The sequence below is a fragment of the Callithrix jacchus genome, chromosome 3 (genome assembly GCF_049354715.1).
Source record: "Callithrix jacchus isolate 240 chromosome 3, calJac240_pri, whole genome shotgun sequence".
NCBI classification, from domain to species: Eukaryota; Metazoa; Chordata; class Mammalia; order Primates; family Cebidae; genus Callithrix; species Callithrix jacchus.
Window position 1 is genome coordinate 78,803,147 of NC_133504.1, and position 16,531 is coordinate 78,819,677.

Genomic DNA, 16,531 nt, shown 5'->3' on the forward strand with positions numbered 1-16,531 from the left:
CTTTTCATAAAAGTTCCTTACCATGCTGTCCAAAGTGATTAAATTAGTCATCCATTCTTTTGTCTCCTGTTGATAATCATATAAGCAACTCTTGAATCTACATGAGTATTCAGTCCTCTTTATTATTCAGAAGATTTGCAATTTTAGTCAACTCGAATATCAGTGCTATTTCATAGCATGCTTGTTCAAGTTACACAAAAGCCTACCAGGTACACCTGGAATCTAGCGAAAAGAGTCCAATCATGAGCACTTTAAACATTTACTTCATTTTACTATCTGTCTTAGAGCTGTGGAAACAGTATTCTGTTTCCGGAGTATCTCACACTCCAGAAGGATTAGTTAAAGTAGTACAGATACAGTTAGTGTCCTCTCTGGACATTTATTTGTTAACTTTGAAACAACTGGATTCAAAGACCTTAAGTTAAAAACCAACTTATTGCCTACTTATGGAAGAAAATAAAACCTGTCATTTTATTCCGGTTTAAAAATTTAAAGGATTGTCTCTACCACTGGATCACCTGTTTGCACAAATAAATTATTTCTGGAGTAAAAACATTATGATGTTAAATTTTCTATGAATAAGTTGATAGAGATTGTTCCTGTTTTTATAATAAGGTTTTTCCATGAGCACTTTTCAAGTGTGCCTTTCAACCAATGATATGCTTAAAAAAATAATGTAACTTAAGTACCTTATGATTAACCAACCATCATGGAGTCTGGAAAATGTGGAGATTCTAAAACAGTATTATCTGAAAACAGACTAGTTGGACTTAATGTTCTCTTCAGAAAATCTTACTGTAAACTTGGTACTTTTCTACAGTTTACTTGTGAAAAATAGTATCTATGGAGATGGAGCGATTCCTAAAGGAATTCCACTATTTTACCATAGAGCCTGAAGTTTCCTTGACCCAAGCAAGACCATCAAGGAGCTATTTAGATTGTATGATGCTGGACCTCAGTAGAACTACTTTTATTGAGTTGCCAGAGCCAAAACTAGGCTGCAGCAAGAGAAGGCATTAGGTACAAAATGTAAGGAAGCATTCACTCTGAGAATTGTATGATAGATGCTGGGTTAAGACATATGGCTGGGCACGGTGGCTCACAACTGTAATCCCAGCCCTTTGAGAGCCCAAGGCAGGTGGATCACTTGAGATCAGGAGTTCAAGACCATCCTGGCCAACATGGTGAAACCCTGCTGTGTCTACTAAAAATACAAAAAATTAGCTGGGCATGGTGGTACAGACCTCTAATCCCAGTTACTCAGAAGGCTGAGGCAGAATAGCTTGAACCCAGGAGGCGGAGGTTTCAGTGAGCCAAGATCATACCATTGCACTCCAGTCTGGGCAACAGAGCAACTCCATCACAAAAGAAAAAAAAAAGGCCAAGCACAGTCTCTCATGCCTGTAATCCCGAGGCTGGTAGATTATGAGGGCAGGAGTTCGAGACCAGCCTGACCAATATGGTGAAACCCTGTCTCTACTAAAAATACAAAACATTAGCTGGGTATGGTGGCACATGCCTGTAGTCCCAGCTGCTCGGGAGGCTGAGGCAGGAGAATTGCTTGAACCTGGGAGGTGGAGGTTGCAGTGAGCCCAGATCAAGCCACTGTACTCTGGCCTGGGTGACAGAGCAAGACTATCTCAAAAAAAAAAAAAAAAAAAAGACATATAATTAGAAACAATATTAAGACAAATTAGGCTAGGTGCAGTGGCTCACACCTGTAATTGCAGCACATTGGGAGGTCAAAACTGGAGGAACCCTTGAGGCCAGTAGTTCAAGGCCAGCCTGGGCAACATAGTGAAACCTCCACCTCTACTAAAAATAAAAACTTAGGTGTGGTGGTGCACGACTATAATCCCAGCCACTTGGGAGGCTAAGGCAAGAGGATCCCTGGAGCCCAGGAGTTCGAGGCTGCAGTAAGCCGTGATTGTGCTACTGTCCTCTAGCCAGTAAGACAAAGTGAGACCCAGTATATTTAAAAAAAAAAAAAAATGTTAACTTTAAGGCTTACAAGCCTTACATAAGCAATGTAGATTTTTTTTTCAATTAAATCTAATAGCTCACTGTTCTGAACTTAAGTATGTTAATATCATATGGAAGTGCATTGATTTCAAAAGGCAAGTCAAATGACTTTAACTGCAAAATAAATTATTACTACTTCTGTCACTTCAAAACCTAAAGAAGAAAGGAATTTTCCAAATTCAGGCAAGCTCGACTTACATGAATTATTGCTCCCACCTCACTCTCATATCTTACTCCCAGAGAATTATTTATTTATAGAGGGGGGCCAGTGGGGTGGGGAGATTTTATAGTGGAAATCCGTGGCAATATTTTCTTCCTCACTCAAAAACATTGAATAAAATGTCCTTTTGTTTTCTTTCATTTTTTAACTCCATTTTTTTTGTTGTTTTCATGATTAGATTTTCCTTCTCATTTATCAGCTGTTTTCTTCCCTCTCCCTTCTACAGTCCAGCCTCCTCGGATTAGACTTTTTAGTCCTAATAATGTCATTGTGGGCCAACCTCACCCTTTGTGGCATTTAGGATCACATATTTCTGAACTCTTAATATGACCTGATTAATTACAAGTAACCAGTGAAATTTCAATCTGATATTTTAAAACCAAATGTACATGCTGTATACAGGAATCTAAGCACATTCCTGATCCATAATAACATGTAAAATGCCTAACTGGTAACTAGACCAGAAATAGCATGGGGGTGGGGGGGGGGCACATGGCTCTGGGAATATGACCATGATCTGCTTCCTACATCTTTTTAATCATAGTTTTCCTTGGCTGAGAAAGTAACCCAGTACCAAATGTTGTTAAATGAAGACATATTATGCTAGAGAAAAAAATCAGAAGAAGAGAGTGTTCTACTCTTATGAATAAACATATATTTAACCGTCCTTGGTTCTTTGAAAAGAGATTAGAAGTCGACAGGGGAAACAAACTGCAAAGTAGAATCATTTTGAAATATGTTAGCCTGAGCCAGTTAGGAAGTTCTGTCCCATACTCCTTACTGAGAAGAGACCTATGATATAAATTTAAGTTGCAGAATAAATTCTAACAGAGTCTCAGGGACATTTTCTTTTCAGTATGGATTCTGATAAGTGTATATCCGTCATCTTCATCATTAAGATAGAAAACTAAGCCAGGCACGGTGGCTCACACCTGTAATCCCAGCACTTTGGGAGGCTGAGGTGGGCAGATTGCTTGAGGTCAGGAGTGTGAGACCACCCTGGCCAACATGATGAAACCCCATCCCTACTAAAAACAGAAAATTCGCCATGCATTGTGGCACATGCCTGTAATCCCAGCTACTCAGCTACACAGGACAATCACTTGAATCCAGGAGGCGGAGGTTGCAGTGAGCAGAGATTGCACCACTGCACTCTAGCCTGGGCAACAGAGTGAGACTCTGTCTCAAAAATAAAAATAAATAAAAAAGAGAAAAGGCTAAAAAGAAACCATGAATTTATAGACAAGATATTTCAGTTATCTGTTTGCAAATTATTATTATCTCCTATGTATAATTTTTCTTTTGGATATATCCTTGTTCACTGATGTGTGCTATTAAATGGAAGGAAGTGACATTCGGATCAGTCAAACTTAATTATTAGCTATTCTTACAATATTGATTTAGGAGAAAGTTAAATAATATAGGAAATTACAATTTTTTAAGTCATCAGATTGTGTTCCTAGAATTGCTGCACTGTGTTAGGTTGTAGTATCTCACAAGGGCGTGTACTCTGGGGCAGTTAGAATGAGGTCATGTGTGCCAAAGTTAGGATGGAGAGAAGGTACAGGTAGATTATGAAGGCAGAATTAAAAGGATTTTTTTTTTATTAATTGAGGGTAAAGAAATAAATGAATTAGGGTTCATTTGGAGGTTCTACACTGAATAGGAAACATGGGAGGAAGAACATGTTTGTGGAATTGTAGGAGTTTGATTTTGCAGGTTATCATTCAGTAGTGACACATCTAAATGCATGAAGCATTTCCTTTTTTAATCTATAGTACTGCAACCTCTTTATTATGTTTTATGCATATATATGTCTATCCCAGGCGAACGTCAAGCATCTTACCATATGGACTATGCCTTATTCCTCTTTATATCCTTGACACTTTGCACAGAACCTATGACACAATGGCATTTATTATTTGTTTGATGAGTTTAAGATGCATGAAGAGCATAAAGGAAGAGATATCCTGTGGGCAGTCAGAAATGCTTTTCTTGAAGTTGGAAATATACGTTAAGACATCATTTTATTTAAAAGTTTTATATATATATATATATATATATATATACACACACACACACACACACATACACACAACACGCATACATATATATGGTACATCCAATATGCTAGGTACTATTGTGCTTTAAAAATCATTTAATTCTTATTATGACTCAGTTATCATGAAGTTGATATTACCATTATTCCATATTCAGCTAAAAAAAAAAAAAAAGAAAAAGAAAAAAAGAGAGGGAAAGTAATTTGCCCAAGGTCACACACCTGGTAAAAGACAGAGCTGGAATTGCATCCTAAGCACTGAGTGGGTGGTGCTGCTAACAGCTACACCAGGCTGCTGTAGCACTAGATAAAACAACTGCTGCTCTTTGAGTACCTACTCTGTGCCAGATTAGTGTGTGCTCTAGGTGCCTTACATGGGTTACCAGTTAATCCTTACAAATTCAAAAGCAAATGTTGTTTCAGTCTTACAGATGAAGCTCAGGATTGTTCTCAGTAATGATCAAGCATATAAAACAAAAAATTGTCTTTTTCAGCTTATTCTACCAGATTCCATGAAAGTACTGCCAGTGTACATGAACTGTTTGTTGAAAAACTGTGTGCTGCTCAGCAGACCAGAGATCTCAACTGATGAGCGGGCATTCCAGAGACAGCTGGTCATGACCATGGGTGTGGCTGACTCTCAGCTTTTCTTCTATCCACAACTTCTGCCCATAGTAAGCATGCTGGGGTGCTGCATTTCCCAGAGGAGGCTGGAAGGGAATCCTATTTTGTGCTTAAACCATATGTTGTATCTGAAACACTTTGTTCTTAAGAGGAAAGTTAGTCACAAATGCCGTCAAAATGTATGGTGTGGGGTTTTGAGTGGGGGCTCTTTCTGCAAGTTGCTTATGTGCATCAGTATGTGCTCACTATGGTGAGGGGAAGGAATCTGAGGAGTTCTGCGTCTCCTTCAGTCTGTTTTCAGCCCAGAAGGTAGGCTGGGTGCAGTGGCTCACGTCTGTAATCCCAGCACTTTGGGAGGCCGAGGCAGGAGTTCGAGACCAGTCTGGCCAATATGGTGAAACCCCATCTCTACTAAAAATACAAACAAATTAGCTACTGGGGGTGGGGAGGGGGCTGAGGCAGGGGAATCAGCTTTTATCACTCCTCCACTCAAAACACTCCAGGATTTCCCATCTCAGTAAAAGCCCTAGCCCAGTGCTGTCTACCCTCTCCTCCCCTCCCTTCTCTCTGAAATCTTCTGTTAATCTCCCTTTCCTCATCCCATTTCAGCCTTCGTGCTGATCCTCAAACACTCCAGTCGGGCCCTTCTTTAGGACCTGTGCACTAACTTTTCCTTCCATCCGAAATGGTCTTCTCCAGTTGTCCCCACGGCTCCTTCACTTACCTCCTCAGGCTGCCTTTTTAAAAGCTGGTGGGCTCCCTGGACTATCCTAGTTAAAATTGTCCCCACCTTCACCAGCAGCACACCCCATACCACTCTCTTGCATCTTTTCTTCGTAACCCTTAACACCATCTATATTCTGTATATTTTACTTATTTTATGTGTTGTCTTTTCCTCCCTGCAAAAAACTATTTGCTGTACAAGGTAGGGATTATTATCTAATGACTGGAATAAAGTCTGGCACATAAAAGGCTAAATATGCACTGAGGGAGGGGAGGGAAGAAACAGGAAAGGAAGAGAGGAAGGAGGGAAGGGAAGGGAAGTGGAAGAAAGGAGCTTCTAACTCTCTTGTCTGTGCTTGCCCAGCACACATTAGATGTCAAGAGTACAACATTACCTGCTGCTGTTCGTTGCTCTGAGTCCCGTCTTTCAGAAGGAGGAATATTCTTACTAGCTAATGGTCTACACATGTTCCTATGGTTGGGAGTAAGCAGCCCACCAGAACTGATCCAAGGAATATTTAATGTGCCATCTTTTGCACATATCAACACAGATACGGTAAGTATTTTTTTCATTGCTTTTGTGGTAATATGAAAAATATCATTCTTATATATTTTTACTTATGTGCAGTCCAATATTACAGAAAGAAACAATAAGGCATATATTTCTGTATATGAATGAAAGAATTTTGTGTTTTGATCAATGTCAATTAGCTGGCATAAAGTTATTTGTATAGAGTACTTTCAAATAACTAAAATATATGACTTTAATAGAAAATGCTAACACTTCTAGATCATTAACTGTGTACCAGTCTCTGTACTCTAAATACTTAAATATACCATACCTGAGATGGATATGGTATCAACATTTTACGGAGGAATCAATTGAGGGTTAGAGCCAAGTTCCTTCAGGTAGTAAAGTGGCAGAGATGGGAACTGAATTTAATTATTATGCTGTGGGGGCTTATCCCTGGTGCTGAACTGCATACTCAAAAGAATGTAGAAATCTTTCATAGGTGTTTGAGGATCCGACTAAATCAAATTACTGAGTTGACAAAATAATAATTCCATAAAAACAGATTATATACCCCTTTGTTGCAATTACAAGAGAAATTGTGGGTTTGATGTTAAATTAATAAAAATGACCATTTTAAAGCATCTTAGGAAAACCCAGCAATTATATTTTGTACAAGAGTCAACATTTATTGCAAACCTTATTTGTAGACCATGTTGCATAAGCATCACTGCCAGATGGCTATTGTCTGACTCTGATAGTGGCTTCCAATAGAGCTCAGCAGTTAGTTTGTTCCCCAAAGTCTCACTTACATTGTGGCAAGATAGCTTAAGTCTAGTTGTTGAACCCAATGGTATGAAGTACAGTTTATCAATATATATATAGCATCTTGCAGAAAAAGACAGGATTAAAATTCAAGGCCATGATAGGTGATCAGTTTAGAGAGCTGCATATTCATTAGGAATATCAAAAGTATATATATATTTTTAAGATGGAGTTTCGCTCTTGTTACCCAGCCTGGAGTGCAATGGCGCGATCTCAGCTCACTGCAACCTTCGCCTCCTGGGTTCAGGCAATTCTCCTGCCTCAGCCTCCTAAGTAGCTGGGATTACAGGCATGCACCACCATGCCCAGCTAATTTTTTGTATTTTTAGTAGAGACGGGGTTTCACCTTGTTGACCAGGATGGTCTCGATCTCTTGACCTCGTGATCCACCCGCCTCGGCCTCCCAAAGTGCTGGGATTACAGGCTTGAGCCACCGTGCCTGGCCCAAAAGTATTTTTAAAAGAATTCAAGGGTATCCATATTCTAGTTAGAGACTAGTTTTAAGATGAAGATTTAGAAATAGTAAGATATCTGCATATGTTTGAAGTTAAGAAATAAGGAAGGTATTTTAAAAATAAAATTCAGTAGGCAAAGAACTATGAGTCTAAAGAATGTTTATATAAAAGTTAAGGGAGCTTCCTCTTATATTGACATAGTAAATGCTGAATGCATAGTTGCTGAACTGAACATCCACAGGAAATAGCCAGTCTCTCACAAGGCAGCAGATTTAGGTCTGTGCTTTTTTATCAGCATACCTTTCCTTGACTTTCATCAACAAAATGAAACAAAGTTAAAAACTAAATGTGAGCTACTTTCTTTTTAGAGGCAGTTGGCACTTTAAAACATATACATAAAAAATATTTATATTGTTTGTTGAACAAACAGATCTACCATAATATGTCAAATAATACACATAGGGGATAGGAGTGGGAATATAAATAATGAATTTTTTGCTTTTCTTACTCCTGTGAAAAACACTGACCATAAACTTTTCCTGACACATGAGGTTTATGGTGAAACATTCTAGCTCACATATTCTCTGGCTAACTCATGATGATGCATTGGCTCTTGGCATCTTCTTGCTGAGAAGCAAACATTAGCATTTTACTCTGTCTTAATGGAATAAATAAGTCAAAATCCCTCATATCTCCTGGATGCAATGTGCAGTTGGATTGGTCTGTAGACCACTAACGAGGTTTCTGGGGTATCTAAGAGGCTGCATTCCCTATGAGAAATCAACATTTGGTAGTTTGTTTTAATGGTGGAACAGTAGTACTTGAATGGCATTTTCCATCTACTGAAGGAATAAAGTACAGTCTTTTCTCTCACAACATTGCCTTGAATTTTGAAAAGGGATCAAACTTTCATGGGAAGTGGTTTGCATAAAACATTTACTATTGTCTGTTAGTATCCATGGGGAATTGGTTCCAGAAATTTCTGTAGATACCAAAATCTGCAGATGCTTAAGTCCCTGATATAAAGTGTCATGGTATTTGCATATAACTTGAGCATATACTCCCATGTATTTAAAATCATCTCTAGATTACTCTTAACACCAGCTGAGCACGGTGGCTCACGCCTATAATCCCAGCACTTTGGGAGGCTGAAGTGGGAGGATTGCTTGAGCTCAGGTGTTCAAGACCAGCCTGGACAAGAGCGAGACTACATCTCTTTTTTAAAAAAAGATTACTTGTAACACTTAATATAATGTAAAATGCTATGTGAATAGTTGTTAAACCATATTGTTTACAAAATAATGGCAAGAAAACAGTACAGATGTATTTTTTACAAATATTATTTTTGGTCTGTGGATGCAAAACCCACAGATACAGAGGGCCGACTACGTCTATGTTGTATCATTTCAGTGATGTACATGTGTCAAATTCCAGAGGAAGATTTTTGTTTTCAAAAGACAGAAAATAATTGAATTGATGGGAATGGGTGCCAACAAGAATTTTTAGTGCATTTTTCCCAGTTTTGGTTTTCAGGTAATGAACTACACCAATATTCAAGTACATGGTTTTAGAAGGATGTTATATAAACATTATGATAATCTCATATTGTTACTTCTATCTAAATGTTATAAACTGCACTAAAACTTTGATTTTCATAAATTTAGACATTGCTGCCTGAGGTAGGAAACCCATACTCTCAACAACTCAGAATGATAATGGGTATTATCCAACAAAAGAGGCCATATTCAATGAAGGTAAGAAAGCGATTTTATTTTTTCCCTTTCTTCATGCATACCTTATGTTTTTATGATGTGGTCTTCCATTTAAAAAACATCATCACAAATCTTAAAAAAAAAAATTAACCTTACATATAAGTAAGTATATATACCTACTTATCAGTCACAAACATAAACAGCTATTACCATGGGTCAACTATGGGGTATGTTAGTCAGTATTAACTTTATGATTTAATAGCAATTGGTATCATTAAAAGACTTTGAAATGACTTTTCTTTTGGTGCCTAAAATTAATTAATTATAGAAGTATCATTTAGAACATTTGTAAGATTTATTACAATGTTTAATTTATGATCTCTGAAAAGTTTTGTTATTCTTGTCCTTCTAAGCCCTTCTAGCCTTTTCCAAGTTTGAGAAAAAGAATTTAATATGTCTAGAACCCAAGAAAATTAAAACTTGTTGCCAACTTCCAGATATTTACTTGTCTTCCTTCCCAAGCTCAATATTAGAGTCTCCTGGGATCTGGAATGTATAGATGATGATGTGCTGTGTAACACTGCTTACTGAAGAGCTATAAGACACTCACCTGGAGGCATGTGTCTACAAGTGCCAGGGTATTTATGGGGCCAGATGTCTCCTGAAATGCAAATGTGATGTCAATCTAAACCAACATTCGTAACTTTGAAAGTAACTCATGCCTGCAAACATCAACTTTAGGTAGCATTTAGGTAAACTGAACTAATGACATCTGGATAAATATAGAACTTTTCTAGAACACCTGTGTGGGTTCAGTTTAAGGGCAGGACCTAGAGATGACAGACAAGGCTCAACTAAACACATTCTCTTAAGATTTGGTTACACGTTTTTCTAGGGCATTCTGTCTGAACACCCTAGAAACATGTAACCAAATCTTGAGTCTCTTGAAATGCAATAATGATTCACCTTCATCCCAGCTCCAGCTGCAGCAACTACATCCCTCCAACTGGCCATTCGCAGCGAAGAGGCACAACTAAGCATAGAGATCATCTCTATCCTCAGTAGTTCTTCCTTCAGGGAAAAAAAAAAAAACTTTTCTCTGCTTTCTCCAACCTCTTATCAAAGTTATGTCAGCTTTGGTTATAAAAGCATCTGGGGGTAAGCATCAAAATATTATATGTGAATAAAATATTAAGCAACTGTGTAATAAAACAATTTTAGCTTGAATACTTAAATAATCAGATTTTCTTATGTACCACCTGCAAATTTGTCCATCTGTTTATAGAGTGCTGTCTCTATAAAAAATTTGAAATATCTAAAATCTACAGATGTCAGAGCTGAAAGGAATCTGGGAGATGCCTGGCTCCTTACACCTGCACATCACAGGCATGAAAGTGAGGCTCAAATGAGCTCACTAGCATGATCAGGGTCTCACAGCTGGATCATAGAAGATACAGGGCTTGTACTAGCTGCTTAGTCCCAGTGCACTTAGCATTACACCTTTTCTCTGACACTTGAAAATTGACCAAACAAAGGAAATGAAAACATACTTTTAAAGGATTAAGATTAAGGAGGAGAAAAGAGCTGGTATGGAAGGATCAAGAATAACAAAATCAAATCTATAAGGAACTGCTACCTTCTAGGTTATGCTAATTATTTATTTTTACTTATTTATTTATTTTTGAGACAGAGTTTCATTCTTGTTACCCAGGCTGGAGTGCAATGGTGCGATCTCAGCTCACCGCAACCTCTGCCTCCTGGGTTCAGGCAATTCTCCTGCCTCAGCCTCCTAAGTAGCTGGGATTACAGGCACGTGCCACCATGTCCAGCTAATTTTTTGTATTTTTAGTAGAGACAGGGTTTCACCATGTTGACCAGGATGGTCTCGATCTCTTGAGCTTGTGATCCACCCACCTCGGCCTCCCAAAGTGCTGGGATTACAGGCTTGAGCCACCGTGCCCGGCTGCTAATCACTTTTTAAAAAAATCAGTCCTCTTAGACCTTATTGTGGGATTATTCTCATATATGTGGGGGAAGGAAAAAAAAAAAAGATTTCTACCACAGTATGTCTCCAGATGACTGAAACCAAGTGCTTTCCTGATAAATGCTAGTCCTGCCCTGCATGGTTCTCTGTGCTCCAAATGTTTTTCATTCTCTCTCATTCCACTTGTATTTTCTAGATTACTCCTTCCCCACTGGCCCTTTTCCACAGTTTACAAACTGTTAAAAAATCTACCTTCATTGAAGCTGCCGCTTCTCCGAGATTCCACTTCCCTTTCCTTTCATTCATTCTACAAATATTTATTGAACACCAACGATATACCAAACATTCACCAACCAAGCTCCTTCAAAAACTCTGTATTAATGGCTCTTGCCTTCTTTTCATCAGTTCAGTTCTCTGTAAACTGCCAAATTGCTAAAGACAATTGATTCTCAATCCTTTTATAGCATTTCCAAGGTCGACTACTTCCTTAAATTCTCTCTTGTCAGCTTTCAAAACATCTCCTGCTCCTGATTCTTCTTTCTCAGTGACCCTTTTCCATTGGCTTCTCTTCATTCATCTGCCTCTTAAGAGTTGGTATTCCCCTAAGGTTGTACCATGGCTCTCTTCTTTTCTCACTCAACATGTTCTATGCACATTAAAGAATGAATGTGCATAGAACATGTTGAGTGAGAAAAGAAGAGACACATTCTCTGGTAATGTGACCCAGAGAATGTCACATTCAGAGTTAGCCAGTCCTTCCTTGTAGAGGGCACACAAGAAGCAAGGAGGTAACAAGCAGTGATTATTTTAATGTTCTCCTCCTACTTACACAGTCATCCCCCTCCCTATAGAAATATAAAGTGGGGAAACAAACACAGATCTACCAATCCACACCAGTATGTTTTCCTTTTATTGGTGTGACTGTGCCCCTTGAGGAGACAACTATCACTATGTCAAGACAGGCCAACACCACTTCCACGAGTCCACTCCCCTGAGACCTTCCACTATACTTTTTGTGTCACCCTGGCACCTGCAGATAATCAAATGGTAGGGTAGGATATTCATCACTGTAGCTTCAAGTTAAGTTTCTCCCAAGGCTGAAATTCATTCCCTGTTCTACTTACCACCTCCACTCATAGCCAAATACTTTGTCAGAGGAGGTTGTACAGTGAGCACCACACAAAAACAAAAAAAAAAAACACCAAGTGAATGGCAGCAATAGAAAATACCTAAGATGAGCAACCTGAACTTCTTCCCAATTATTTCCATAAAGAACGTAAGTTCTAAAGAAATTAGAACTTCAAATCTTTCCTCCTTCAATGTCTCATTCTGCCCAGTCTCAACCTGAGTTGTGTCATGGTCTAGACACAACCCACACAGCTCCTACCAATTGGTAGGTAGTAAAGTCGTAGTGGCATGTGGATGGATAAAACATACAATGAAAAGAATCTTGACCTCAGGTTTATCAGGAGGCAAATCTTAAACTTCTTTGGAGAAATCTCCATTAAGCGTTCATTGTGCTTCCAGAGGAGTGGAATCTGCCTATGCACACAGCTATTCCAGTACTAACTCCCAGTACCTAGAGCTGACACCCAAAAGCCAAGGCATCACACATGTCTGTGTCCACAGGGAATAAGCTGAGTTGCAGCAGCAGCAGTTGTTCTTATATATTATTATTTTACTAGGTCAGGGGCAGTTTAAAACTTAGCCTTGGACCGTGGCCAAAATGTTATAAAGGAAAAAAACAAGTGGTGTTGACGGAATTATTCTACTTGATAACTAAAAAGCATAGAATGCAAAAGTAGGGAGGCCCTGCCCTCCTAGCCAAAATTGCACATACCTTCCCTGCCACAGCTCCTGAAGCTGTTAACTGCATGCACTTCCCTATTGCAGGCCTTTCTGGTGATTTTACCTCCTGTGAGGAAGAAGAGAAGAACTGTGGCTCCTCTTAATTATATAGGAGGCAGGTGGCATTGTTGTACATGTATGGCTCAGTTAACCCCACTTGTGGCCTAATAAATATGAAATTCTTATTCAGATCATCTACCTTGACTTCCTCGAATAGGAATAAAGGAGTAGAGAGAAGGGCTCAAAGTGTTCATGACAAAACTCCCTGTCTTCTGGGCTTCTTCCCTGTGGGTTTCTTCTAGAGCAGCACTCTCCAGTAATGCAAAAGCATATGCAATTCTGTTTCCTGATGACCACATTTAAAACGAAAAAAATTATTTAAATAATATAACCCAGTATATCCAAAATATCATTTCTATATGTAATCTGTAGCAATTAAGATATTTTTACATTTTATTTTTTTATACTAAGTCTTAGAAATCAATTGTGTATCTTATATTTACAGCACATCTTGATTTGGATGAGCCACATTTTAAGTGCTCAATAATATGTTGGCTGGCTGTCGTACTGGACAGCACAGGTCTAGAGGTTCGTGATGAGCAAAGGACAGTTCTCCTGGTTTCCCCTGCATGTTAACCTCTCTAGCATCTCTCCAGTCTACCCACTTTTCACCTCCACTGCTCTAATTCAGAACCTGATCATTTCCCACCCAGATGCTTCAAACCACTTCCTATCTAGTATCCCTCATCTCGCAAACGTATTGTACACACTGCTGCCACTTAACTGCCTCATTTCATTCTTCTGCACCTTCACTGGATCACATTTCCTACAAAAGCCCAAACTCTAATTTGTCCCTTTTAGAAGCCTGTGATAATTTACATGCCAGCCATAATCGTATCTCTGGTACATGGTACATGTATTCCAGCATAGAATACTCTCTAGCCCTACCCCTATCTTTTAAGGCTCAGGAGACAGTTACTACCATTATGAAGCCTTTCCCATAACACTCTGCTTAGGTTTCATTTTTGCCACTTAAAATTGTATGTTTTAGATTTTGGGGTTTGGGGGTCCATGCCTCTTTCCACTCTAGATATTAGGCACTTTCCCATCATCCTCCATAGCCTCAGACATAATGGACATTCCATAATGTTTGCTGAAATTGAAATAGACAAGAGTGAGCCATTTTCAAATTATGTGTTATATAACCAGGTGCTGTTATATTTTGTGTTTTGTTTTTTTTTCCTAGCTCACATTAGTAAAGCAGCGAGAACAGCCAGAAATGGTTTTCCGACAGTTCCTGGTAGAAGACAAAGGACTTTATGGAGGCTCTTCTTATGTGGATTTCCTTTGCTGTGTTCACAAGGAGATCTGTCAGCTGCTTAATTAATTGAAACTTCTCTGTCATTGATGTTGCATTTCTAAGGAGATAATCTCCTTCTTGGTGCCTAATTTTCTAGATATTAATAGGCTAGTTTTGATTTCTTGCTCATTTTCAAAATAGCTTTCCAGGAAAAGATGGCATTTAGAACTTCAGCTTTGGTGCTCAGGTATAAAGCCAATTAAGGTACAGTTGTACCATAAAGGGAACAGTCTGTTTCTGATTGCACAGTTTCTAATGTTTAAAACTGATGTGGTTTGCATTTCATGAAAGGCAAAGTTTACAGAACCATAAACATTCTCAATTTTCTTTCTTTGTGCCAGACATATAAATTATTTTTCAAACTGTATAAACGGGGGGTAAAAAGTTGTCTTGGTTCCTCTCCCAATCGCAATGAGAAAAAAAAAAAGCTTAATTTTTACATTATACCTAATTTTTTAAAGACCATGTAGCTCCATTGAACACATTTTTCAATTTAAGGATTGCATAGCAGACTTTCAATAACCTTGGAATCTATTTGGTAGAACAATTTGTGTTCTACATTTTTTTCATAATTATATATTGTGTATGTTAAAACTATTTTCCAGTTGTTTTGTCTATAAAACTGTCTTTATCCATATTCTTAATGGTTCTTTGTACAATTTGAAAGTTTCTACCTGTATATAATGGATCTTAACCAATATCAATAAATCATTTCATATACTCTTATTTGGTACATAGAATTATTACTATTTTTAGGTCTTAAGAAAAAATAAGGGTAGTATTCAAAATGTCTTGGCAAAAGGTTGTTGGGTAGGTCACTAAGAACAAATTTGGAAAATAAAAATTTCTCTTTTTTTTGAGGGTTGAGGAGTACTAGGCAATAAATCTAGGAAACATCATAGTGTACTCGAAAAAGGCATTTCAAAGTTCTCTAACATGTTTTTGTGGGCAAAATAAATAGAAACAGGCTAAATGAAACCATTTGTTAATGAATATATCTAAACCTAGGAAAATGGGTGTGAGTGATGTCACACAGGCATCTGCCCCTACCTCCCTGTTCAACTTTGTTATCAATTATATGAATAATAATAGGAGTACATATCATATCCCAAGAACTGCATGTTTTTTGTGAACACATGCACATGTATTCTTCACAGCAACCCTGATCCTGTTATCAGCCCCATTTACACATGAAGAAACAGGCTTAAGTGCCTTGTTTCTGATTGTATGGCTAGTAAGGTTTATTTACAAATTACATGTTATAAAGTAGAAAAGAAAAACAAATACAGTGGCAGGACTAAAATCCCCCCATGTTAGCCAACTGGCATGTTGCTTACGATCAACTTGGATAAGTTTAGCAAGAAGAAATGTAAGCTCCTAGACTTGTGTCCAAAAAACAAATGCATATGCAGGAGATCATTCATGGAAACAACACGTTAGAAAAACAACTTAGGAAGTTTGCCATTATGAATCAGTAGTGAAATGGAAGCAGACATGATCTAAATCTACTTTATTACAAGGATAGGCTGTCAAATGAGCATAGTGATGGTCCCTCTCTGAGGTCAGACCACAGCTAGGTGAGTGTTCAATTCTAGGCACCATGCCCTATGTGGAATAGAAGCACAGAGCACATTCCTTTATTCATTTGAAGACTGCCTAATGATTTGTTCTCTGTGTTCTTTAGGGTATAGAACCAGAACCATTAAATAGAAGAGACAAAGGGCCACTTAACAGAAAAAACTTGTAAATAGGTGCTCAAAGAATATGCCATTGAAAGTAGCATGTTCTCATTTAACAAACACTGATTGCACATGTTGTGTGTGCCAAACACTAGGTGCTATGCTGGGGAGACAACCGTGAGCAGCGCAAGCAAAGTCCCTGCCATCTCTACAATTACGGGAAAGTTTCAGAAATGCCATGAAATGCTACAGTAAGCACAGAGCAAGGATATGGTCTAGCTGGGGAGCAAGGTGTAATCAGTAAAGATTTTCCAGAGGAAGTTACAATGAAGATGAGACCCGAAAAAATTGTAAACATGTGCCAGGTAATTTGCAGTATTGTTAAATATGCCAGCAGAGGAGAAAATAAGCATAAAGGCCCAGAGTGGAGAAAGCATACATCACCCTTTTGTGACCAAATTGTGGATGATCGGCTCAGGTTGCTCCCCAATAGGATGTTGGTCCTTGGT

At 38.3% G+C, this 16,531-nt stretch overlaps 1 protein-coding gene across 8 annotated transcripts in view; it reads left to right on the plus strand.

The window, feature by feature from the left end:
- SEC24D (SEC24 homolog D, COPII component) overlaps positions 1 to 15,069 on the plus strand; it is a 105,489-nt gene extending 90,420 nt beyond the window's left edge. For 7 of the 8 annotated variants that reach the window (XM_078366571.1, XM_078366573.1, XM_078366572.1 and 4 more), the window contains 4 exons: positions 4,796 to 4,975; positions 6,013 to 6,204; positions 9,104 to 9,193; positions 14,230 to 15,069. In XM_078366571.1, the coding sequence (XP_078222697.1) occupies positions 4,796 to 4,975; positions 6,013 to 6,204; positions 9,104 to 9,193; positions 14,230 to 14,370 (603 nt within the window). In that variant the 3' untranslated portion in view covers positions 14,371 to 15,069. Of the gene's footprint in view, positions 1 to 4,795; positions 4,976 to 6,012; positions 6,205 to 9,103; positions 9,194 to 10,128; positions 13,839 to 14,229 lie in introns of those variants that run through there. The other variant, XM_078366574.1, reaches the window with a different exon arrangement.
- The last annotated feature ends 1,462 nt before the right edge of the window (positions 15,070 to 16,531 follow it).